The sequence below is a fragment of the Artibeus jamaicensis genome, unplaced genomic scaffold, assembly GCF_021234435.1.
Source record: "Artibeus jamaicensis isolate MK-2021 breed Jamaican fruit bat unplaced genomic scaffold, CSHL_Jam_final contig_3152, whole genome shotgun sequence".
Taxonomy (NCBI): Eukaryota; Metazoa; Chordata; class Mammalia; order Chiroptera; family Phyllostomidae; genus Artibeus; species Artibeus jamaicensis.
The window spans coordinates 4,199,939-4,226,293 of NW_026521729.1; the positions used below are offsets into that span (position 1 = coordinate 4,199,939).

Genomic DNA, 26,355 nt, shown 5'->3' on the forward strand with positions numbered 1-26,355 from the left:
CGGAGAAATGTCAAGGGAAATGGACACAAAATTTGGTACATCAGCACCTGATAGTAAAGTATTACGAGATGAAATAATACATTTCTATGAGTGAGAAAAGCCAAATGTAAGATAGTGAATAATATTTCAGAATATAAGGAAAATGCAAATGAATTGATTCTCATCTTTGATTAATATAACTAACTGCATCTGGAGAGACACAGAAGATGTATTCTCATAACCTAACAAAGAGCTTAAGGGTAGGAATTTAAATACTAAAATTAAGACATTAGCTACTTGAAATTTATGTATAAGATAGTTCGTTGTAAAAGTACCAGTCTGATCAAGTTGTCCTGAGTGTTAAATAATGCATGTTAATTATAATGCCAGGCACTCAGCTAAATCTCAGTAAATGTTTACCATGACCATTATTATTCTTTTAAAATAACCTCCTTGAAAAAAAGGATTGGAAGTTTTATACCTATACAATCTGAAGTAGATCTAACATAGTACTCTATTATTATCAAAGGTGATTTTTCCTGTTAAACACCTGAATACAGAATGGAAAAACAGAAAATGACACTGTATTATATCATGGGAAAGATTGTAACAAATTTTTGGCAATTTTTTCTAAGACTTGGGCAGAATACATATTTAACATACATGGACGAAAATTTAAGCTTCATCATTATAAGTCTGATGAATCACAGAAGTAACATATATGAAGATTTGTAAAGGAACACCTACAGGAATGAAAGCTCCTAAATCTTCCACGTAACCTGGGTGCTCCCTAAGCCATTTTTCCAAGTCCTTTCTCTTCGGTGCATCATCCCCTGCAAGTCGTGTCCCATCTTTCAGGTGAATGACCGGGACGGGGCTCTCCGTATCAGGGACTCCTTGAGGCTGAGCACATGACAGGGCTGGGCGTGTCCCTGCAGTAATCTGTGAGGTGCTTAAGCCCAAAGTCACCTGGAGAAAAACACCAGAGGAAAATTTTATACACAAGCTTTATTATTCTAACTTTGCCCCAAATAAAGGAGTTCTTTCTGAAGATTCAGAAAAAAAAAGTTTAAAAATCTGCAAAATCTTTCAATTATAAAATGTTCATGGGCCCTGGCTGGTACGGCTCAGTGCATTGAGAACGGGCCTGTGAAGCAAAGGGTCACCGGTTCAATTCCCAATCAGGGGATATGCCTGGGTTGCAGGCCAGGTCCCTAGGAGGAGACATGTAAGAAGCAACCACACATTGATGTTTCTCTCTCACTCTTTCTCCTTCCCTTCCCCTCTCTCTAAATAAATAAGTACATAAAATATATATTTTAAATGTTCATGGACCTTGGCCAGTGTTAAATTCTACTGAGGGGTAGTGAGGGTACTTCTAATTTCCTAATTATTACTCCACAAAACATTCACAAAACAGTAACATATTTTCACATGTAGAATTTTGCATTCAAGGATCAGTAGTTTTTAAATACTGGTTTACTTACATGATTAGGTGGTTTATTTTTGTTAAAAAAGAGGATGTCAACACCTTCTACATTCTTCCTCCTCCCCCGCCTTTTTTTCATTACAGGCTGGTTGTCTAATATAACTCCATTGGCACCAAGGGTAGACTGAATGGAAGTACCTAATCAAATTAAAACGCAAAACAGTGATAAAAAGCTAGTTCTTAACCAGCAAAAGCAACATCTTTCTAAATATATGGAAATGTCAGTACCGTTTTACATGTCTTAAATCAAGCAATTCGTAAGACAGAAAACTCCACTGGCTTGTCATTTAAAAACTTAGAGAACTGTAATTTAGGCTAATTCAACTTGAATTTTCTCAATTCCCCCCCTCCCCAGATATTCACTCATCTTCACTTCCCCTATGAGAGAGAGAAGCATGCCTGTCTCATGTACAAGATAAACCTTTCCCTTTTCTTTGAACTGATTTATTCCTACCTCTTCTAAAAGTTTATTTTATAATTTATTTTTGCTTTCTTGTGCCAAAATGTCTTGTTCTCTTGGATTCATACATAGCCTACCTCAAACGAACATAAAATCAACTTCTTGTAGACTTTCTACAACTTTTAAAATGTTTGAAAGGTTCGTGTCCATCGTGTTCTTCTTTACCACAATGGACAAATGCATTCCTCAGGTTCCCAGAGTCCATTCTGCCCCAGCCTACTTGACGTGTTTTCTTGAAGATCACCACTAACTGTTTAGTTACCAGATTAAACTGACCTTTCTCATTGCTCATTGCAGTAGGCACTCAACTATAAAAAAATTTTTTAAATGTATGAAAGGCATATAAATGAGCCCTGGCCAGGCAGCTTTGTTCATTAGTGTTATCCCAATACACCAAGGTTGTGGGTTTGATTCCCTTGGTCAGGGCACTTACAAGAATCAACCAATGACATAAATAAGTGGAATAACAAATCTACGTTTCTCTCTCAATTTCTCTCTCCCCCTCTCTAAAACCAATTTAAAAAATGATGTATGGATGAAACAGTTCCATGCATTCAGTCATGTCAATAAATATTTATCAAACAGCTATGTACAGGGTATTATAATTGTTCAAATATGAGTAAGACAAAGACAGTTCCTTTCCTTTTAGAGTACTATGCACATTCTAGAATTCTCTTACTGAAAGAAAGCCACTAAGAATGAGCTCTATTTGAAATGATTCACAGCTGTAGTATAAAATACATTTTAATAATTCAAGGACAATTTTTTGAGCAAGTCCTGTGTATCCCTCAAAAAACCACTGCATTTTGGCTGGCTGTGGAACCTTATAGAAATCACTTACCTTCCTACCTCTCAGTTCCAAAAAGGTACCTTAATTCATATGGTAAGGAATAATGAATTATAATGATTAAAATTATTTTTGCATATAAAAGCTTTCATTATGCCCACACAGTAAACTTTATTATAATCAGGTTAATGAATTATTACATGATTTGAAAATTCTTTCAAAATACTTCTGTAGTACATTTTAGCTGTAATAATAGACTTCCTTAAAGTAAAGCGGAAAACTATTCCACTTTATACGAACTCGTGACTTCCTGTTCTAACACAAATGAAATGTCTTACGTCAATTCCCATTCCTTCATGACCACAAACCCCACCCTTCCCGAGCTTCCAACCTCAGGTTTTGATACTGCCGATAAGGTGAGTTTTAGACTCACCTTTCCTAGCAGGCTCTGAACTCACACAAATGTCTCTCCAGTAACAGTCTCGTTTCTGCAAGTGGTCCACGAGAACGAAAGACTGCCCTTCAGGGACTAGTCAGTCATAAGTTATATCTGGTAGCTACCTGGATTACAGTCTCTAAAGTCTTTCTTAAACTTCGTCTATCAATCAGCATTAATTGGTGATTTGGATGTTTTTCCTTAAATTTATAATTTGCTTTTATATTGAAATGCTATTTGAACTTTTATCTGAGTAAAGCTACTTGATAAAGTGATATTTTCACCAAATATATAAACTCCCAAAGCTAAACTGGCCTCTGCTTTAGTGTCATATTTAAAGTTCCAGTATTTATTTATGTTCAAAATTATATTAATTATAGATTTAGGAGTGGTTATTCCAACATTAAAGGACCACTGAGTTTTGATTTCAAGAGTAAATAAAAGAGGTTTGGAAATGACAGGCATACACTTCACGCGAAGGCACATTATCAGCAGCACACTCACCTGATACCGGCACGGACTTTGGAAAACTGGCGAGGCTGGCCTCGGACGCACTCTGCAGCTCCCGAAGCCGAGCGAGGTACTGCTGCTGCCCCAGAGCACTGTCTTCACTGTCAAACGGTCTTTTCTGAGCCAGCCCTTGCTTCTGAAATGTCAACTTCAAACCACCTTCCTGTGAAACAAACGCCATTATTCAGAAAGGAACAATGTTAAAAACTTCACTGCAGGATATGAAGAGAAATGTTTTATTTAGAAAAAGTGAAGTAAAAACCTGAATCATTAAGTTCTCGTTTGCTCATAAATTAATTGAAGAAAACATTAAATCAATGTCTATGATGTATATTAAAATTTCTACCTTAAATTTTAAAATATCCAGGTAGTATACATACTTTCTTAGGCAAAAAAAGTTTTTCACATGACCAATCCTTTGTAACACTTTCAGCTTTGGAAATTCATCCCTAGGTACATTATTCAAATGACATTTCAGAGAATATCACCCTTGTTTAAGATAGTGAGTAATCAGTTTTGCTTTAAAAAAATCATACAGAAAAAATGAAAGGTTACTGAAAACAGGGCATGCTAAATGTTTAAAACAGAAAGTGCACTGACATACCACTGAAAGATTATACAGAAGAACCCAACCAGTTAGGCACTGTCACACTGTTTAAGAAAGCATCTTGATCAGGAGAAGGAATTTTTCAGAAGTATAGGTATAGAGTATAGAGAAACATACTTAATGATGATCCCTCTAGTAGAATATTCAAGTTTAATAACCTGGATATCAAAAGGAAAATAATCCAAACCCCAGAAAACAAGTGTGTGAAGGAAGTAAGAGTAAGAGCAGGCAGCCATTTGCAGGGAAAGCATGCTGCACACCACAATCGCAATCAGGCCCTAGGGCAATAAAAATAAACATACGTCTTTGATTTTCACTGTAAACTCCTTTTCTCGTACATGCTTCTTCACCTTTGACATCTGTGCGGACTGCTCACGCTCTTCTTTCACACCAGCACCTGGAGGAGTGGGCACGCTGGGCTCACTGTGCTCCGGGGCTGCGCCAGGGCTGTCCAGCAGCTTTGTGGTGTAGAAAGAAGCCACTGAGTTGGCGTCGTAACTTCTTCTAACCGAAGGCCACTTCCCTTTCAGAACCGTTTGACAAATACTGTCCAAGCGGTTGATCATCACACGATCCTGGAAAAGCACACCATATCAAAGTATAATTTTAATAATTAGGTCAGGCCTTTGGAGAGCAAACAGCTCTAAGCCTTGATGGGTCTAACCCTAACAATATAATATGCGTGTCTCTGGTATGTACAGGTATTCTCACACACACCTTACAGTTCTGAAGGAGTCATCAAGTATAAGTTCCCATTGGTGGAAGTTAAAAAGTATAAAGATACTTTTCTATACATTTGTATTTATAATTACAAAATCCAGGTTCCTCGTAAAAGAGTCAAACAACACAGAAGTACATAAAGGAGAGTTCTCTTTTCCTCTGTTTCCCAACCTCACACCTAAAGGTAAATACCAGCCTCGTCACACACTAGAAGAACCATATACTCCAATCTGAACTCCCACTGCTGAATATAAATGCACTTAAATGACCTCCCCACAGCCACCACAGGTCACAGCCTGCTATGATCAGTTTCCCCAAGGAGACTCAGTTGAAAGCACTTATTTCATAAAGAAGCACTGAATATTAATTTGTTTATAAGCATAAACACTCATTATCTTTTACTCTAAACATCATAAGGTTTTGTTGAGAAACATATACATTTAAGTAGATCTAATTTATTCTATAGTAATAATTAGTATTATTACTATAGAATATTATTGATATTATTACATTAAAATGCTGACACTGAAATGTTATCCTACATTTTACAGTGACCTGTTTTTGTACATAATAAAGCAACATAGAAAAATACTCAAAAACGACCCATTTCACCAAGAAACTGTTCACTTACCTTTGGCCAATATGAAGCTGCCAGCATACACCCTCCCTGTAAGATGTAGGCTGACTCTGGGGTTCCATTGTTCATCGGGAAGCTGTCCTGGGTCTCGTCCTGGGTCGTGCTCAGTGATGCAACACTTTCTTCATCATAGGCTTTCACATGCGGGGTGACTTCTGCCGAGAACAATCATAGCTGCTTAAAACAAACTGCGCACAACAGTTTTACATATAACAATGTCATGTAACAGTTTTCATATAACAGTTTTACATTTAACAGTTTTCAAATCTCGTAATTATCCTGATATATTTGAATATGAAAAAGTAAAAAAAAAAAGGAGAATTTCACCTAGAATACTCATTATTTAAAAAATTAGCATTAAAGTAACATAAATGGCAGTAAGAAGTCAGAGGACAAACGGTTAACAGAACATCCTTTTAGGCATAAAAATTTGATTTTCTAGGTCCGTTTCCCTGAAACAGATAACCTCCTGATTGACAGAATGCCTCTGGACTGAGAGAATCATAAATACCTGATGAGATACTGTAAGTCTCTAGGTAGAGGACTTTTATTAATTGGGCATTTCCCATGTGGCAACCCTGAAATTTACGCCTATCAAGCTGTTACGGGAAATCCTGGCACCCAGGAGGCATGGTGGCTCCCTACGCCAGAGTGCAGAGCGAGCCCACGGGGTGGCAAGTCGCCCTGGACTGCTGCCAGCTCGCCTGCGGGAGAGGACCGCCCCACCCTTCTGCTGGCAGGCTGCACACTCTATCCTGTATCTTCCTGAGTAGCAGCTACCAAGCAGGGCCTAGGACAGTCTTACTGGTCTGACTGCTTAATCACAGAATCCTGGTGGCTGTTCTAGAATATTGCCTTCATTTGTTCACTAACCAACTTCTTCCAGTAAAACTACATACTAAACTGAAGACAATCACAAAGAAATAAAAATTTTGTGTAAAATCTCTTAATTCCTCTGACAAACTCATTTGGCAATGCCTTGAATATATTACCACAGTTTGCCATGCATAATGAGTACTTTTTGTCCCAATTTTTGAGGGAAAACAAGGATGTGCATTATACTTGGGTGTAATGATTACAATCCATGGGCATAATGATCCTGAGTATAATGAGCTCAAAATGTAGGTGCACGTTATACATGGGAGCACATTATACACGGCAAAATACGGTAAATAGGAAGGGTATCAGTAGTTCTAGTTTTCTTTCAAATAGTGCTTCTCTAAGAAAATCTGCAGACACAAAATTCCAGCTAACAATTTTAAACAAATTTAAGTTATTGGAACCAATTCTTTCCTTTTCACTTGTGATCTTGTCTTAAAATAGCAACAAAGCTTTACACAGATACCTTGCTTTTGAACTTCCTCTTCTTCACTGTCACTTTCTTCTGATGAAGACGAAGACGATGATGAGGAGGAGGAAGAGGAGGAGGAGGATGAAGATGATGCTGAAGAACAAGAGGAGGATGAAGAAGAACTGGAGCCTGATCGAGAGTGGGAACAAGAGGAGGAGGAAGATGAAGAAGAAGATCTGGAAGAACAGGAGGATCTCTCGGAATCAGAGTCAGAATCCGAACTAGATTCCGACCCTCTCTTGTGGACGCGCTGTTTGTTAGAAGCTGGGTTTGGAGTCAGGGGTTCTGTTCTGGCTGCAACCATGCGTCTGTCTGCTTCGCCTTTTCCGCCAGATTTCTGGTCTCCAGCAGCCTGTGGTAAAATACCATTCTTTGGACTTACTGGCTCAGACTTTATTAGTGTCCTGGTTTCATCAGAAGACATGGATTCCTCTTCAGAAGACTGAGGCTCCTCTTTAAGGTTTTCACTTTTAACTTTCATATCCTCTAGAATAATACCTTTAGCATCTAGAAGCTTAGGTAAAGAGGTAAGAGGAGAAGCAGAAAGTGCAACTTGATATTGCTGTAAAAGTGGGGTGGAGGTCCTTGAATGGGCCAGCTTACTTTGACTGTAGTTCCTCTGTGCAGCCATAAATGAGAGTTCTGGATCACGAAGGATGTGATAGTCTGTTCGGCTCACCCCATGTTTAGCGGCTCCAATGAGCAAGTCCCTGTCATGAGGGCCACATTCCCACCAGACTGGTAAGTCTGGATTTGGATGGCAAAGTTTCAAACGTTCAAACAACTGTGGATGGCGGAGGGCCTGCTCCCTTACTTTCCTAAGAAGTTCAATGCGATACAAAGTCCTAGAAGCACGTTCTTCTGTGATTGGCTGAATAAAAATATTTGGATCCACCAATTCTACATTGAAACAGAACAAAAACATTAACCTAAAAAGTACTTCATTGGAGATGCAAAACAAATAATGCAATTTCTAAAATGTACCTCTGTTCAATATCGCTGCATAGTTCCCATAATTTTTTGAAGTATTTTTAAATGAGAAATGTGTTTTAAAATGAGAAACTAAAAGTCATATAACATATATAACTTAGATCTACACAAAGTAAGTAAAATATTGTGAATTTTTGGAAGCATTCAATATATTAATATAAACAGAAAATTTATTTTTATGAAATTCCCTATGAACTATGTCTTACTATTCTATGCCTTAATCAACAAGAAAAACTTACTTGAACTCACTTATGAATATAAATTAAAACTGTTGACCAATGCCCCATAAACAAATGGAAGTATATATTTGTTTAACGGCACCACGGTAAATCATGGCGTTGCCATGAACTCATAGGGACACCAAAAGCTTTCTTAAAATTGGAGGGAATCACAGGGACATTTCTCAAACACCCTATGAACTCGCTTTAGATGATTCAGTTTTAACATGATACATTAATTTTTTTGATGAGGTCATATCTCTGTGAGCAGAGATACTAGCAAAGCGAGAGAGATATGGAAACTCCATGAAAGGTTTCTGCAAATTTTTTTAAAATCTCAAAGTAATTCAAAATAACAGGTTAAAAAGAAAACATGGGCTATGCAAAATTCAATATGGAACAGCAAATAACAGTGGGAGTCCATTCCACTTCCAAGATTTAAGAACCTATATATTGACAAACAGATGCACACATCTAATTAGTAAGTAACTATAATTATTTGAAAAATACAAGTATTGTTATTCATTCAATTTATGCTATGTTTTCGAACTGTTACTAGATTGTTAGGACATAGAAATTTTTTTTTACAACTTTATAGGGTACTTTATTAAAGTCCCATTAAATTTAAAATACAGAAACTTATTAAGTTGTTTGGACCTAGTTATTCTTTAAACAGAACTCTAAGGCCTCATGTCTATGGAAAATTCCTGAGACATTAAGGGCACTGTGAACTGAGGAAGTTTGGGAAACTGATCTTAAGTGAACCCTCTCACTCACATTTCTAACAAGAAATAGCTACTTTTTCAATCATCTTTTACTAATCGACCCTTCCCCTTTTCTTTTAAAACTAGAATGAAAATTAATGGATTTATTCACTTAGCTTTACACTGATGATGGGAACTAAGAACTAACAACAACCAAAGGGCAAGGGGCCTCTTGGCAACTATAAATAGTAGGAGACACAGTACTGTGCCTTACCTGTCTTTTAAAACCCATCTATGGTTACAACAGATCTTAAAGTAGACTAAAATCTACTCTGAATTATCTGGTATTTGGGAAATCAAATGATTTGCTACTCTGTTCAGTGGACTAACAACAAATCTGCAAGGAGATAAACAAGGAAAGAAACTCACATGGAATTTAAGTTCTTTTTTGTATCAGACACTTACGTTTTTACTATGAAATAGGAACAGGAAGCTACTGGGTGTAGCAGTCAGAAATCACACTCAGCAAAGAGTGAAGACAGCTGCTCCTGACACCATGTCCCTGAGAGGACCCGCCCACAGCCTCAAACACCATGAGTCACCTCAGAACAGTTCCTTACAGGGCCATGAGCACCTGTGATTAGTGGGTTTTCTTTCTTTTTTTTTTGATGGCCCTGGGCAATCTTATCTTATTAAAAGTCTTTAAAATGACTCTGAGGGAAGGCCTCATTGCCTGCAAAATTATTGGTATACATAAGCCCTCTAGCATAGCTCCTATAAGATGGACTAAAAATATAAGTTATAGCTGTTTACCAAAAGCCATCCTTCATCTTCCACCTCCCCAAATCATAAATCTAATAAAACACTGGCCATTTTCTCAAAAACTCAATGTGTACGCTGATTCTCTTTAGATCTCATCTTAACAGGATTAAGGAATAGGGGATTTTTAAATATAGTTTACTTACAATTCTGAAAAACTGCTGACATTAAATTAGACAGTATTAAAAATATGATTTTATCAACCAATGCCACACCAATAAATGCTATTAAAAATATAGTAAGAAAAACAAAATTTCAAAATTGTAATGACTTTGACCAAAATGAGGAAAACAAATTGTACACCTACCTTCTTTGGAAGGAAGACGGCAAACCCTCCGACACATAGACATGAATGCACACAAGTATTTCTCCAAGCTAGCGTCGGTTTTCTTATGTAACCGAGCCAGGGCTCTGAATTTTGTCCAATCAAATTGGCCTCTGTCAGGATCAAACACCACTCCAAATGTAGATACAACTCTGTAAAAGTCAGCTTCTTCTCTTCTTGTCCATCTATTTTGAATCAGATTTTTTAAAAAGCCACATTGGTTACTGAAATAAACATTTATTAATGCTGAATATAATGACTATAGTAAACATTTAAAACACCAAAAGTAACACTTTAAAGTATTAAATCCAGGGTTATTGCCTTTGTAAATACATTTAAAATGCTAGTTGACTCATCCATCTAACCATGTTTCTTTTCCTTTAGACAATAATAATTTTTTGCACATTGACAATGTGAGAAAATATGCCTAAGCTACAAGATTATATAAGACATGATGACCCTACTGTCAGGAAAAAGATAAAATGTTTCAACCATATTTATAATACAACTTAGTATTTTAGAGTTTTAGGAGTGATGGAAACCAAGAACTTTTAAGAGAACACAGAAGGAGGCTTAGTTCAGGCTTGAGTGGTCAGGAGTGGCATCGCGGAGTGGCATCATGGAGTGGCAGTTAAGACAGCACAGGCCAAGATTAGGGAGGGCATGTTAGGAAGTGGACACAGAATAAGCAAAGCAGGAAAAAAACTACATTTGGTGGGGGATGGGGTATGATGAGTATTCCAGATTGACAAGGAGATGACCCATAGTGGGGACAGTGGGGGATAGGGCTGGGGTCAGATTATGAAATGCTCTAAATGCCTGGCTTGAAATAGTCTCTAGTAAGTTAAGAGCTCCTAAAAGATACTTAAAGGGGTAATATTTAATTCACACAACTGTTGTGTAAATTTGAAAATGCACATGAGAAAATCCTTTGAAAAACATTAACAGGCAATTTTTTATAATGTATCATAGAGCCACATTTAGAAGACTAATTTAATCATGATGTAAAAATTTTCAGTCTGGAACCCAATCAAGTCATATGAACCTCACACCTGAGTGTGAAAACCAGGAAAGGTGAAAAAAGAATAACTGAAAGACCACACAGATCACACAATAAAAACGTCACAGTTCCTACCTTCAAAGTATTTACAACTTAGGCAGACATAGAAAGGAAAAGATAAATGTCATTCCAGTATCTTGTGACAAATGAGTAGTTTATTTAAACGAGTGCTTTAAGAATGCAGTAAAAAGAATACCATCAGCTAAACTAGTTGAGAAAAAAAATTAGTACAGGTTTGGACACGTATTCAGCTCTGAAAGATGGACTAAGTATAAACTAAAGTAAGAGAACAGATATTATTCCAGGTAATAGGAACAACATAAGGTAGGGTGTTGAGTCAACAATTAGGAGGACACCCTGGCTGAGAGAATAGTAGTGAATAAAATCAGAAATACACAGTGATGCCTCAATTGCAGAGACTCTTGAAATGAGGCTCAGGAAGTTAAACTTCACACCTACACGAAATAGGGAGTCATTGAATAAATATCAAGGTAAAACTAGTATCTTAGGAAGATTAATCCAGAACCTACAGACTGAGGGGAAATGTTAGGCAGTGCAGGCAAGATGCTCACAAATTCCTTGCCAGTCTTCCCATTAAGAGTTGTAATCTATTTCCCTCTCCCTTAAATCTTGGTTGGCTCTGTGACTTTTTTGACCAATAGTAGGTGGCAGAAGTGACATTTTGTAACCAGCCATGGAAATGAGGCCACTTTGGAACTTCTAGCCAACACCATGGAAAGCAGAACTACCTGGTCAAACCACTTAAATGTGAGAAATAAAAACTGATGTTGATTGAGTTAAGGCAGTATGTTTTGGGGTGAGTTGTTACGCAATGATAGATAACTGAAACAGTTACGGAAGTAGTAGTAGAGGTATCCACTTACAGAGATACTAGAATTTAAAGATTATATCTGGAATAGCTAAAATCTAAAGTTTCAGGCTAAGTAAATGGAAAAAAAAAAAAAAAAAAAGACTCATCTCCCAGAGAACATCCAAGGACCCAAGTTTAACAAGGAGGGCAGGTTACTGCTGAACATTTCTAGTCTTTTTCTGTGAACTCTGTGTTTCTAAGAAGTTAAAGCTTTTGGGATGTGAGAAGCTTCCCTGTTTTCTTAACAGGGTCTCTTGTAAAAAGTTCTACTAGCATTCGTTCCCCTTTCACATAGTAGTTCCAAGGATTCTATTATGCTGTGTACAAAGCACAGATGGATGCCTTTCATAGATTCTAATATAATATTTCATAAAAGTCTCAATGTAAAATAAGATACAATGGAATTTACTGTATGTAACTTAAAAGTTTCATTGATAATTCCTGAGCTTGCTGTGTACCTTTATTTTTTCATACCAGACTGTTCACAACATGACAAAAGAACGATTAACTGAAAAGTATGGCTTGTGCGTATAATGCAACAATCTTTACTAATTTTACCATATTTGTTTCTGTACTTATGCACGTGTGTATATGAGCATAAAGCATTTAGGTCTGACCAACTCCTTCACCTATATGTACTTTTCACAAAGTTATTAATCACATCCTAACAGCCTTCAGAAAGAAGAACTGTATTCAGATACAATGTATTACATACTTGGTGCTATTTATTGTCTTACCTTTGCTGTCTTTCGATCTTGGCTGCCATTTTCGGATTCAGAGTGGCTTCTTCATAAAGAGGCTGTATTGAACTGGCAGGCACAGAGAAAGCAGGCTGGATTTGCTGGATCTGTCTGTTTTTATTAGTTCGCTGATAGGCAGTGATGAGACGCCTCAAGCGCGTAGTTAAAGCTGACTGAGTAGGCCAATACACTTTATCACCCTCCATCAGTTGGCCATCTGTATTTTAAAAAACTCATGTCAATTAAGAAAAACTAAGAAACAAAATTATAAACACACTCAACTTACTGTAATGAAGCTTACAAAAGCAGCAAAATTTCCCTAGTTCAATTTTTTCTTTCAATATGATTACATAAAAAACCAAATTTCTCATCACAAAAAAGTTTAACTATAGCTCTAAAAATATGACAACAAACTTTAAGAACAAATCAAAGAAAGTAGGTCACAGTGGAATAAAGAACCTCAATGCTATCCATATACATTTACTTGAACAGAAAAGACAACTCTTACGTCACCAGGTCTGATGTCTTACTGGTTGGTGAATACTCAAATGCCTCAACTTAAAAGTCAAACTGAAATCCATGAGAACAATACTGTAAGTCCTTCTAATTGATCCACTCTGTATTAAATTTATCTCAATTTCATTGGATCAAAACATTTCACAAGTCATTAGGAATTTTAAGTTTTTAAACTAGTTTTAATTAATTTTTAAAATTCATTAAGACAATGCTGCAACTTTGAAGCTTTTAGACACCCAGTGTAGTGCAGGATCTGTTTCCAGGGTGTCATATTATACTTATATGCACCATAATCGAGCAGGAATTAATTATTTATGCCAAGCAAATGTACTCTCAGTTCCTAGCGGAACTACGGAAGGGTGAGGCACGACTCCCCTGGGTTCCCAAAGCGTAACGAGTGTGCTCAGTGATGGTGGTTTGCTCTCCTGGTGTCACACACTGGAGAAGACCCTGTACAGAAAAGCTTTGTAGAGACTGAATGAAAAGAATGGTCCCTAGTGGGCAGTTGGAACTAATAACAAAGTGAAAAAATGATTGAATTAACACTAAAAACGAGCTCTAACATTCAAGTTTACTAATCAAACCATAAAAATACCAGCTTCTATTCTATAAAACTTCGCTGAGTCACTGCATAAAGATTTGTAGCTAAAAATATTGTGAAGTTCCCAATTAGTATATTCAATAATGATTATAACTGTCTTCAATAAAAACTTCACATATATTTGAAGAATTATGAAAATTTATTAGCTTTTGATCTCATGGTATCATGAGAATGTTAATTTATAATAATAAATAAAGAATTAAATGCAATTTACCTCCATCTGCTATAACAAGATCTCCTGGTGAGGAAACATCATCCTTTTAAAGAAAAACAGAAATTGTCACAGGGTAATTGGGTCAAAAGAGAGAGAAGACTAAAAGAGAACCAAACTTCTTTTAACAGAACTTTATGCAAAACTTTTATTTGTTATTTTCCATGTTTTCCTATTGCCTTTCACATTCAGACCCATTACTACTAAAATTATTTCCTCTCCTATGATTATATTTAGGTCAGTTTCCTTTCTTCCCACCTTCCTCTAAATACACCTCAGGTTTTATTTACAACTGATTTTCTTTAATTATTCTATATACCAAGTTTCACATAATTTATTCATTCTCATCGTGGTCATTAGAACACCTTCAATTTTTTCTTTTTCAAGCTTCAACATTTTCCTTTTGCTATATGCCCCATTTATATCTGTCAACAAAACATCTTCAATTAGGCATTGCAACATTATTATAAACAACATATTTATAACATTGGTGATTTTACTCCAATGACTTCTAGCTTGTATTGTTTTAGAGAAGCCTGAGGTTTGATTTATCAGCCTTTGTAGGAGGGTCTTTTCTCCGTTTGGTGTCTCCGTTTCACCAGAGTGTCTCTTAGAGTGGATTTAGTTTTATTGATCCTGCCAAGATTCACCTCACTGCTTGAATCTGAGGGTCCACGTCTTTCATCGAGTTTGGAAAAGTCCTCCACTGATCTCTCTTGAAACAGGGCTTCTCCTGTACGCTCTCTGACCTCTCCCTCTGCAATGCCTATCACACACACTGTGAGGACATCACCGCGGTGTTCTCTCTGTCTCTAAAGCTTCTTATGTGCTCCACTCGGCTGGTTATTGACGTTTTGCCTCAGCTCTGAATTTACTGCCTCTCTCATGCCTCCTGCTAACCCTAACAAAATGGGCCTGGGCTCTTTAACCATCTTTTCTTTGCCAGCCAGCATGAGAAGTTCTGTCATTAGTGCATGCTTCAGAGACACTGTGAGACCCCTCACTGCTCAGCTCCCATGGGACATGCCGTTTCCCCAGCGCCACTTCCTGTAGCTCAGGCAGGAACTGAACTACACCTGCTGAAGAGCAGCTTTCCCTAGAAACCTCCCCCTTGGGTGGTTTTGCAGTAGAGTACCTCCACTGAGACACTTCCCCCAGAAAAGCTTCCTTGGCAACCAGAGGGTGGCTTTTCCCCAAGTCACATGAGTGCAGAGGCAAAGAACTTTCCTGCCATCCAGTGAGCTGCGGCCAATCCCTTACAAAAAGGCCAGGATTGCAGGGCGTCAGCCCTAGGAGTAGTGGCTATTCCTTTATCCTTTGGATCTTTTACTTCTAACTAGCCAATCCGCATGACTTCAACCCTGCCTTACCAAACAATCAGTAAGTCTTTACCTTAAACTTTTCCCATCAAATTAATCTATCTCTCTTTTCTGATTGGCCCCAAGTGATTCATAATACTACATTATGGCTAATTTCCATGCATCTACTGTATTTTTTACTGTAACACCCACTCCCCCGACCCCTGAATTTGGGAGGAAAGGGGGCGGGGTGCATCTTATAGTCCAAATGTAGCTTACCTGGATCATTGTGTGTGTGTGTGGGGGGAGGGGCGGCGACTAATGTTATTAAATATTTTACTACATTTTTTGCTTCAAAATTTTCCCATTTCCTTCCTCTAAAACCCAGGTGGGTTTTATGGTCCCATGAGTCTTACAGTCTGAAAAATTGGGTACTTTCTAAATCATTTCTCATGAGCTGTGTCTAATCTGCTTCTCCAGTTTTAAATTTCATTGACTATATTTTCTACTTCTAAAGTTCTATATAATTTTTTTCACATGTCCCTAGTTTTAAAAAAGTATACCTTATCTTTCTTTGGTTTCTGTTTCTTTCATGTATTTACTCACTTGAAAATGTACTTTTTTTCTATTTCAATAGGTCTATCATCATATGGTCTTAAGAGTTGTCTAATCTTGGTCTTTGTTGTGTTTTCTAACAATAAATTATTCCTTGTATAACTGAAACATTTGGATTTTAACCTCATTTTATGGAGGGCTTCCTCATCAGTACTCAATGCCATTTTATATTACATTTTTGGTGTGAGTGTTCCTGGACTATAAAGATGAAGTAAAAAAATCAAACTGTAAATTGAAGAGAGGGCAGGCCTATGGCTCTGATTCTCAGGGGAGACAATTTCCTCTCCCAGAAGTCCACGGTAAGATGAATTTGCTTGTGCTGTTGGTTCGAAAGTACTGCCGTCTGAGAGTTCTGACTTCGTACAGGAGTTTACTTCTCACTGACACACACCAGCCTCAACCTCATCTCTTGTCCTGATACACACAGTTAATATCGAAGCCTGGTGACGGTTCAGACTAGCAGATCCTCCCCAGCAGCTGCAGTATCATCTCGTCTGTTACCACGATCCCTAATATTACGGAACTTCCTCATCTCCTTTAACACCACCTCCCCATCTACAGACTGTTTTCTGCATTTTCACCCAACCCTTGTCCTTCCTTTTGATTTGAATTAATGGTGCACTCAGAACTATGCTGCACCAGCTCAGAATTCCTCTAGGCTCTACCGTGTGTTGCAAACCTCTTTATGTAGGTGTAGTTCCTATTTGTTGTTGTGTAACTTTAGTATCCAGTTCTTCCTCTGCTTCTATCTGCTGCTGTGTAATTTGAGTAGCTTGTTCTTACTGTGCTTTGGAATTCTGAGTCTGGACACCATGTTTCTTAGCTCCTGTAAGAGTAGCATGTGGGTAAGCTACATTTCATCCACCTGTTGGAAGCAGCCTCCAACTTGTCTAGAAGTGGAGATCAGGAACGTTCTGAATGATGGTTTGTGGTATCTGTCAACTAAGCTAATCACTATCAAATCTTCTGAGGAACAGAATTATGGGTAATGAAAACACATACGAAGGAAAAGCACACAATTGAGAAAGCAAAGCCAAGAAACCACAGAATAACCGAAATGGAGGATTTTAAAATATGATCTAGAGCATACCTCTATGTCATCTTTAAAGATAGCTGGGGCAGGCTTGTATTCTGGGTCTTCCACATCTCTGTTAAAATAGTGACAAAAGCAACAGTAATTGTACTAGACTTCACATTCTTTTGACAAGACAAACAAATGGAGCCTTGCGGGAATGACTTTTTAGTGTGTTTTGAAAATCAGACTGAAGTCTTTGCTCTCCAGCCAGGGAAACCACGCCATAGGATAAAAACTATTATATGGCAGGTCAGGAGATATCTAGTTTAATTTACTCATATTCCTGTGAGTTAGCTTTTAAATGTGGAATTATTAACCTTAACACAGTCTTACTTCCCTCTTTTGGTAAGACAACAATGGCCTTGTAACTGGTATAATGAACATTGTATTTCTCTTCATTTGGAGCTTTCTGCCCTCTTAAATTTCATGGCCTTAATGGCCATGATTATTGAGAATGGCAAAACCCTGTGAACTGTTTTAGAACTGGAAGTGTTTAACTTGAACCCAGGAGCTTTTGAAGTTTTACTTATTAATAGCTTCTTATTTTAAAAAAGTATAGAGAAGAAATCTGTTGGTTACTCATACAAAAAATAAGTTGATGGAAAAGAAATTAGAATCATCTAACTGTTTTTGTCTAGGGCAAGAATGAATATTGGCCGATGAAATAAACCCTGAAAAGGAAAAGAAAACAGAAAAAATAAAGGACTCATCAAAGCAAAGGATGCGGGGCAAGCCCAGTCTCTTCCTCGATTTCATGAGTCAGATAAGCACTGACTTACAAGAGAATCATTAGCTCTTCTGGGCTGTAAGCTCCAATTCTGTTATTTCTGCATCATTAAGGTACACACCAGTGACACAGACAGGGACACAGAGAACCCAGGACTCAGAGGTGCACATACCCGTCCATGTAATCATTTGCTCTCTGTTCCGCAGCAACTGCTTTCTCATCGGGCTTCCCCACTCTTTCCAAGAAGCACAATGCCGGGTCTGCTCGGATAGTGTTATATTTCTCATAACCTGGAGAGATCACCAATGATCACAGTAAAAAAGATAATAGATAGATATATAAATACAATCACCCCTCATATTTATGATGGATGATGTTCCTGGACTACAGGGACCATATATTTAAATGATACATTTTCTAGCAAATATCACAAATATCACATGACATGATATTATGTATACTTGAAGATTTCGATTACATTTATCTATTAAAATGAAAAAGAGGAAAAACTGATCACACACACACACAACACACTTCACATAAGAACTGTTTCTAAAAGGCAAAGTCATGTGAGACTTATATCCAGGAGGGGAAGTTCACAAATGCCGCTCTTTTTCCAAGGAAATGTTGTGACTGACAGACACAATGTGGTAGTGTATGCTTTATATGATATATAATAACATGAATGTGATGGGAATAAAGCTGCTAGTGGAACTCAGTAAACAGAGCTAGCTGAATAACACTACACACAGGAAAAAGACTCCACCAACATTACTTTCACTCACCATGTTTAAAAACTCCTATAAGGAGCGACTTATCAGCGTCAAAATCCCACCATTCAGCAGGAACTTCTGAGTGGTCTGGTTCTGGAACCCAAACATCGATGTCACTTTAAAAAAAAAATCACAACATGGCATTATGAATTACTGCAAATGATAAAAAAGGAGGCAAAATTTTTACCTGGCTTATAAAGGATTATGATTTTTTAAAAAGGATATGATTTTATTTCACTGATTTTTTATATTCCATAATGACCACAAATTAAAATTATAAAACTGCACAAATCAACAGTTACCATAACATGAATTAATAACCTTAAGTTCAACAAAGGAAATAAGTTTCAACAAGGCTTACTTTACTTTTAAGTAATCATAATTCACCCTGGCTGGTGTAGCCCAGTGAATTGAGCACAGGCCTGTGAAGCAAAGGATCACCGGTTCGATTCCCAGTCAGGGCACATGCCTGGGTTGCAGGCCACGTCCCCAGTAGGGGACACATGAGAGGCAACCACACAATGTTGTTTCTCTCCCTCTCTTTCTTTTTCCTCCCCCCTCTAAAAATAAATATATAAAATATATTTTTTAAAAAGTAATCATAATTCTTTCCACTGATTGCCCTTAAATATACATAAGGGGCTCCTTTGGAAAGTAGAGACTTATGTCAGCAAACAACTTTACAAAATCACCTGCTTTAAATATTTCATTTTGTACATAATGAAGCTGATACCCTAAAAGGGCAAATAAATTGTTAGACTACAAAGAAGTTAACCTCTTCTAGACTGATTTTCCTAAGAAGAATCAGATTGAAAAATTAAGAATTGTTTACAAATAAAGAGGCAAGTTTTTGATTCATAATTTGACAACATTCAAAAGTGCTATTTTATGCTGTATATAAATAATACCATGCCACAACATGAAAATATAATAAGTACTAAGAACCACAGTATGTCCATGATGCTTTGGTAACTTGGCTATTTTCTAGAATATGAAGTAACTCTGGCACTTATAACTTTGCAAACATAATTTCCTGTTACATTGCTCATTACTTGAAATTATTTTCCCCAAAATCCTCTGCAAGTAACATGTATAAACACCTTTAAAAAGGAAAAGATGCCATGTACAGAAGGACTGAAACATTCACTTCTCTACCAGGATGACTGAAGCCATAATCCCTTTAGCCTGGTAGATAGCTAATGTGTCACAATTAGTATCATAAATCAGAAATATAAAGTATAACACAATTGTCAAAGAATCAGAAATATAAAATGCAAATAAGACATTAAGAGGAATTCCATTTCTTTATCTTGGTCCTGTAATTTCACAGATCAATCAACAAGGACATACAGATCTGAGGAATGGGGGCCGTGTGGCAAAGGTTCGTTAGTGAACCGGTTGTCTTCGGGAGCTGAAACTTTCATTACAGAAATAAACCAATAAATGCTCAATGTGTTCCTCAGCTAGTTCACAAGAACCCAATATTTAGCCACTGAGTTGAAACAAAGGACACTGGTAATAAAAAAAGACAAATTTATAAGTTTTATAAGTAAATAAAACATAAAAATGGGCAAAAAACTACTTTTTATTTTTCATGAGTGTTTTGCCAGCAGAAAACATTCTGAACCAAAGGTATGTGGAGAAATAGATTAAAACATTTCTCTAGATTCTTAAAAAACATTTTATACTTAAAGAAGCATCTTATTATATCTAATTTTGCTTAAAAACAGAAGGGTCACAATCACAATGTTTTCTACCTTAGTGTAAAAACAACTGAAAAAGAATCAGAGTAATATCCCTGTGATAGGGCAAAAGTTGAAAAATACAGTTAAAGAAGGCAACTTATTTTTGATTCGTTCCTCACCAGGGCTAAGCAAAGCATAAGCACTGAAAGATAAAGAGAAAAGAACACTGGAACTAGGATCCCCCCAACAGAAACGTGGGTCAGACAGTTCCCCTCACCAAACCATCAGACGGAACTACTCAGTAAAAGGCACTTGGGACACACCTCATGTTCAAGTGTAAGCGCCATCTGCATGTATCTATTAATGTGATAGCAAGTGGAGTACAGTCAGGTGCATGTGCTCCCCTTATTGATTTCCATTCTTAAAGATTCAGTTCACATCTTCTCCCTTGCATAAAGCCTCCATTAACTTCCAAAGTCTAGCTCATTCATTCAAAATATACTTAATGGTGGAGATGAAAGAGGGTATAAGGGGGATAAATTGTAGTAGAAAAAATACACTACAATTAAATACATATTATATATAAAAATAATATGTAATATTATTATGTTATATGTATATGCATGTAGTTATATTACATATTTTATATATATAGTTAAACAGCGCCCGCTTGTGCCAGTAATGGCAATGGCAAGTCAGACACAGCTCTGCCCTTGTGAACACGCACCTGCCACACTGCGTGATGAGTGCTGTGACAGGGTACTGTGGGCATGTGCCTGGCCCATACTTGAGAGGTCAGGAAAGGCTGCGTTGAGGTCAGCTGGGCAATAAGAGGGGGAGATAGAATGTTCCAGAAAGAATGCAAAGGCCTGGAGGTATGAGCGATCCTAGCACATTAGAAAGATGTGGATCTGAAGTTCAGAAGAGAGATTTTAGCTGGAGACAAATTTGGAAGGTATCAGTATAGAAATAAAAATTGAAGCCACAGAAAAGATGGGAATACCCAAGAAGAGAAGTCCTAGGTGAAGGCATTTAACAGACAGGTAGGAGAGGTGCTAAAAACCAGCAAGCAGTGAGATAAAAATAAAATCCATAGGAGATTTTGTTCAGAGTAGTGGTGGTAGAGGAATGAGGTGTAGAATGGTCCTCTTAAAGAACAGAAAACTGAAGTCACTAGTCACAGTGGTTTGTGATTAATCTCATTTGGGATCCATGATCATGGATTTGAAATGAGTCACTTCAGCAGGGTTTACTTGATTTTCTCCAGCAATGTTCACCTGCTTAGGTGTAGGCAAGAACTAAATGGATATTTGAGTTTATCCTGAGTTGGAGTTGGGCCATACATGTAGAACAGAGGGAAAAGCGGGCAAAGGATCTGAGTTAGTGATTAAACTGTGGGACAACAGCACACAGATTTAGTAATGAAGAAAGGGGTGTGAAAGCGGTGATGGATGGTGAGTGATAAGATGGAAAACACGGTGATGAAGTTAGAGAATCCGAGTGGAAAGCACATGAGTTACATGAGTTGGAAGGACAGAAGTGATGTTTGGAATCTAAGAAGTAATGCTGTTACTAAGGATAGCAAGAAGAAATGCACAACTATGCAAGCATGGGCCCGTCATGGGGAGGAAAAAGACCACTGCAGAAAAAGGTGAAGGAACTGAGGCGCTGGGGGGTTGGATAGATCCTGCATGGGCATAAAAGCCAGTCAGTATAAACCCTCTTCCACTGTAAGTGAAGAAAAACATAAGTTCAGTATGGTTAAGTTTCCGATTTCATGGCAGGAAACTACTACGCTACTGTTGTTCTTCTTATGTTATCACTTAGTGACAAAAGCAAAGATGATAGTAATAGAAGGCTTCAAATTGGTATGGGTTCATTCTCTAAATTTGGTGTATCTTTCTTCTTGTGAATTTCACTGACTAATGAGCCACTGCAACAATTATACAGTTTTTTGCCTCATCATGTAGTACTGAAAAATATAAACAAGCTATTTCATTTACCTTGCATCAACTCCATCAAAAACCTTCTGACACTCATTTCCAATGACTTCTTGTTTTAGATAATATAGCATTCTTACCCGAAGCAAAACCCTAAAGATAAGCAGAAAAAAGTCAGAAGGCACAAAGACATTAATCGTTAAAGAAAATCCATACATGGGGTTTAAATTAGAAAAGAATTTACATGCAGACTTTTTATAATGAAATAATAATAACTAGTTCTGATTAAATAAATCTCATTACTACCACATATATGAAATAGGCTTGTCCAAAACCTTCACAATCATCATTATTTAACATCCAAGGCATATACAATGAGATCATTTGGAGGCCAGTTTCATTGCTCCCTGTTGATGCAACGACACGAGAGGTGCCATGATCAGAGGAAGTTCCCCCCGTGAGACTAAGATCAGGGTTGGTCCTAGACCGCACACACCGTCTATGTACTCAAAATCAACATGCTTCACGGTTGTCTATAAATTCACAAAAACAAACTTCTAATGTGCTGTGTTTTAAAGCCCCACTACCTACTTATTACAATGGTGTTTGATGTGTTTTTTGTAGCCTTCATCTTGAAGGAGCTGCTCAGGATTATATTTTCGAAGCCATTCTGCTTTCTGTATATCAAATGAGCTTGTTTGGGTCTTTACTTTCTTCCCTTTTCGGCCCCTGGGTACAGGGGCTGATAGGCCTGTTAAAATGAGGAGGACATGTGAAATCAGGGAAATGGGTATCAAGTTCTGCAGATGAAAGATTTTCTCAATGTAAGAAATTTATGGAGACTTTCAGAGGTCTGCACAGGCTACACAGAGATCTTCACAATATTATGGGCAATGATACTGATCCAATCACAAATGATGGGTCGACAGGATTATTGTACACGGATATTAAGATGACTCCCCCCAATAATCCTTCTGTCTTAAATGAATGAATTTCATTTTATTTTTGTTTCAAAACACATCTTTTTCCAAACGTAAAAACCAAAAGATCAAACCTTTCCCCATGTTTTACTTTATTCCCCTAGTTACAAAATCATGTTTCGGCCTGGATTTTCAAAACTGATTTTACTAATAACATGGATTACATTTAGCCATTGAGGGTTCTTGTGGGTTCCTGTTTAGAGAGCTAAATTCATTTCATTTATCTGGCATTTTTGTTGTAAAATATTTCAAACATACAATAAGGGACTTCCACTCTTAATGTTAACATATCCTATATCTGGGCAGTTTTACTGAGGGAAATAATGCAGTGAAATCCTCTTCACTCCTCCCTCCCTGAAGAGGCTCACCACCCTGAGTTTGTTCTTGCATTATTACATGCATATAGTCACATGCTGAGAAATACTTAGTATTTGGGTTTTCAAACACCGTATTATACAGGTAATTCTGCAACTTACTTTTATTTTGAGATTTATACTTGGTGATTCATGAGACTAACACATCCATTTAAATTGCTATGTAAAATATACTACTACATATCTCATATTAACCTTCAATGACACTTGAGTTATTTCACTTATAATTTCTCACAATTAGTATTCAAGAAGGTTGGGTTCCTTCCAATCCGGACCTCATATATCTTCTCCTTACCCTGTAACTCTGCTAACTAGAAGTCCCATCATAGTCATGCACAGAAGCACCATGTCGATCTGTCCGTTTCTCCTTAACACTTTGCTGGGGTTTGTCTTTACATTTTGAAGTCATTTTGTTTGATGCATTCAAGTTCATACTTCTTTTATGGATTTGTCTTTACTTATTATGTAGTGTCTTTGTTTTAATACCAGTCAATGCCTAGCACCTTAAAATTGTATTTTTTCTATGTTAATATTATTTTGCATTCCAGCCCTCTTAAAAGAAAACATTCATACTTAAATTTTCCTAATAAAACCAGTAGACATTCCATATTTTTAAGCCTTTCCCTAACAAAATTATCTCACATGCATCATTAAATCCTATTTGTTGTTTCATTTCTGCTACTTATGATGTAACTTACACTTTAAGAGTCTGTTTGTGCTTTGAATATTTCTATAACACCTCACACCCTTCTTTCAAAATTAAAATGCATTTGAAATAACTTTGAAGATATTAATGATAGTCTTTAAAAAGTTATCTTCTCCTTTTATATTCCTTGTTGACTTCAAGTTCAATTTATGGGTTTCTTTGATACTTGACCTTTCATATTGGAGACTTTCCTCAGACTTCTTAAACCTGGGTTGTTTGCTCATATTTAACAATGGCAGATAAAAAAGTTAATAGGTATTCTGAATGTGCAGAGCTTCCTGCTGTGGACTCACTGAAGGGTAATCTGTCTTTTCCTGGCATTATCTTTAGGTTTCAGCCTGGTCAGATTCACTAAAGAAAATTCCTTCGATTTCATCCCTAAGCATGGTGTTGTCCAATACACAGAAACTTTCACTGAATCCCCATTTGGTAGCTCCATACCTCAACTATCAATGCAACCCAGACATCCTCTATTTTATCCTTTTCAGAGAATAAACTTTCAGCCAGTCTTCATCCTGGTTACCTGTACTTGAAGAAGGCATTTAGGGATTAGACTCCCTTTTAAACAACTTTTTAAAGATATCCTCACCCAAGAACACTGTGACTGATTTCAAAGAGGGGGGACTGGAGGGAGACAAAAAGGGAGAGAAACATCAATCAGTTGTCTCTTGCACCAGCCCTGACTGGGAATGAAACCCATGACCTTTCATTTTACAAATGATGTGCCACCCAACTGAGCCACATGGGCCAGGGCTTAACGACTTTTAATCAAAGCATGTCTCTTTAACACCCATTTTCTGAGGTTCCTGATGTCACAAACTCCTGAACCTTTTTGATTACTTGTACAGCACGCGAGTGCATTGTGGCTTTTTCCTACTGCTTACCTAAGATTCAGTTCTCTCTGACTGCTTAAGTTAATTACATTAATCCATTTGCTTCTATGTTCCTAAATTGTGCTGCTATTTCTTCTTCCATTCTCTCTACTTTTGAGGATTTATGCATATTTATTTATAATTATGGAATTTAACATATAGGAAAATAGTTGGAATAATATGATGGACCACCATGTCCCACCATCCAACTTCAATAATTATCGACTCACAGCCAATTTTGTTTCAACCTCACCCTGGGGTTCACTTCCTAAACCCACAAATTATTTTGAGGTATATCTAAGACAATCATTTTATCAATAAATATGTTTCTTTTAGTCACATATGAAAGATAAGGCTTTCTCTAGAATAAAAAGCCAAATATCAATATCAGCCCTAAGAAATGCAATGCTTCCTTTACATTTAGTATTCAAATTTACAATTATCTAATAAACATAACTTTCTTTTTTTAACTTTATTGTATTGTTTGTTGTTCAATGATCAAATAAGCCTAATTTTAAAATTCCCACTGGATTTTTTTGTTTTAATCAGGATCCAAATATGGACTGAACACTACAACTGGCTGAAGACTCTTACATCTCTTTTAGGTCATAGCAGGGCTTTTCCATCTCAGCATTCCATATGCTCCTGAAATGACTATGGGGTTACGTCCTCAAAAGGCCATTTTAAGTTGAAAATGCATGTAACACACCTAACCTACTGAACAGTGTGCCTCAGCTTGGCCTACCTGAGCTCAGAACTCTTACATTAACTCTAGCTCCCAGCGGGGCCAAATCATCTGACATAGTAAACACACAATGGAGGGCTGGCTCTTCCCTCGTGGTCCCGTAGCCAGTTGGAAGCTGTGGGCCCTGCCACTGTCCAGCATTTACAAAGGAGTAAGTACTGTACCACCTTGTGTCACTAGCCTCGGAAAAGACCAAGATTCGAAATTCCAAGTACAGTTTCTACTCATTACGTATCACTTTCACACCATTGTAAAGTCTAAAAATCCCAAGACAATATCACTAAGTTGGGACCAGGCACATTTTCATTGGAGCTGCACAGTTCTTCATTGTGGGACACGTTTATGGACTCGGGCTCTGTCCACTAGAGGCTGAGAATGCGCTCACAGATCCACATCTGTGAATCTGGGGTCACCCCGTCACCAACTGGGGTGCAGGTGGGATCTGGGCACAGAGTCATGTGCGGGTGAGAACCACTAGTGTGGGCATCTCCCCCTACCGCTATGTATTTGTTAAAGAAACTAAGACTTTGCCCA

General features: G+C 37.3%; 1 protein-coding gene across 12 annotated transcripts in view; it reads right to left on the minus strand.

The window, feature by feature from the left end:
* The window catches only part of CHD9 (chromodomain helicase DNA binding protein 9), a 168,609-nt gene that overhangs the window by 13,138 nt on the left and 129,116 nt on the right, over positions 1 to 26,355 (minus strand). For 10 of the 12 annotated variants that reach the window (XM_053663245.1, XM_053663239.1, XM_053663240.1 and 7 more), the window contains 14 exons: positions 22,736 to 22,895; positions 22,208 to 22,297; positions 18,532 to 18,635; positions 17,919 to 18,036; positions 17,035 to 17,092; positions 14,035 to 14,077; positions 12,701 to 12,920; positions 10,015 to 10,217; positions 6,971 to 7,876; positions 5,620 to 5,780; positions 4,571 to 4,843; positions 3,656 to 3,824; positions 1,467 to 1,606; positions 727 to 948 (listed from right to left, as the gene is read on the minus strand). In XM_053663245.1, coding sequence (XP_053519220.1) covers positions 727 to 948; positions 1,467 to 1,606; positions 3,656 to 3,824; positions 4,571 to 4,843; positions 5,620 to 5,780; positions 6,971 to 7,876; positions 10,015 to 10,217; positions 12,701 to 12,920; positions 14,035 to 14,077; positions 17,035 to 17,092; positions 17,919 to 18,036; positions 18,532 to 18,635; positions 22,208 to 22,297; positions 22,736 to 22,895 — 2,867 coding nt within the window. The remainder of the gene's footprint in view (positions 1 to 726; positions 949 to 1,466; positions 1,607 to 3,655; positions 3,825 to 4,570; positions 4,844 to 5,619; positions 5,781 to 6,970; positions 7,877 to 10,014; positions 10,218 to 12,700; positions 12,921 to 14,034; positions 14,078 to 17,034; positions 17,093 to 17,918; positions 18,037 to 18,531; positions 18,636 to 22,207; positions 22,298 to 22,735; positions 22,896 to 26,355) is intronic. The other 2 variants (XM_053663244.1, XM_053663249.1) reach the window with 1 other exon arrangement.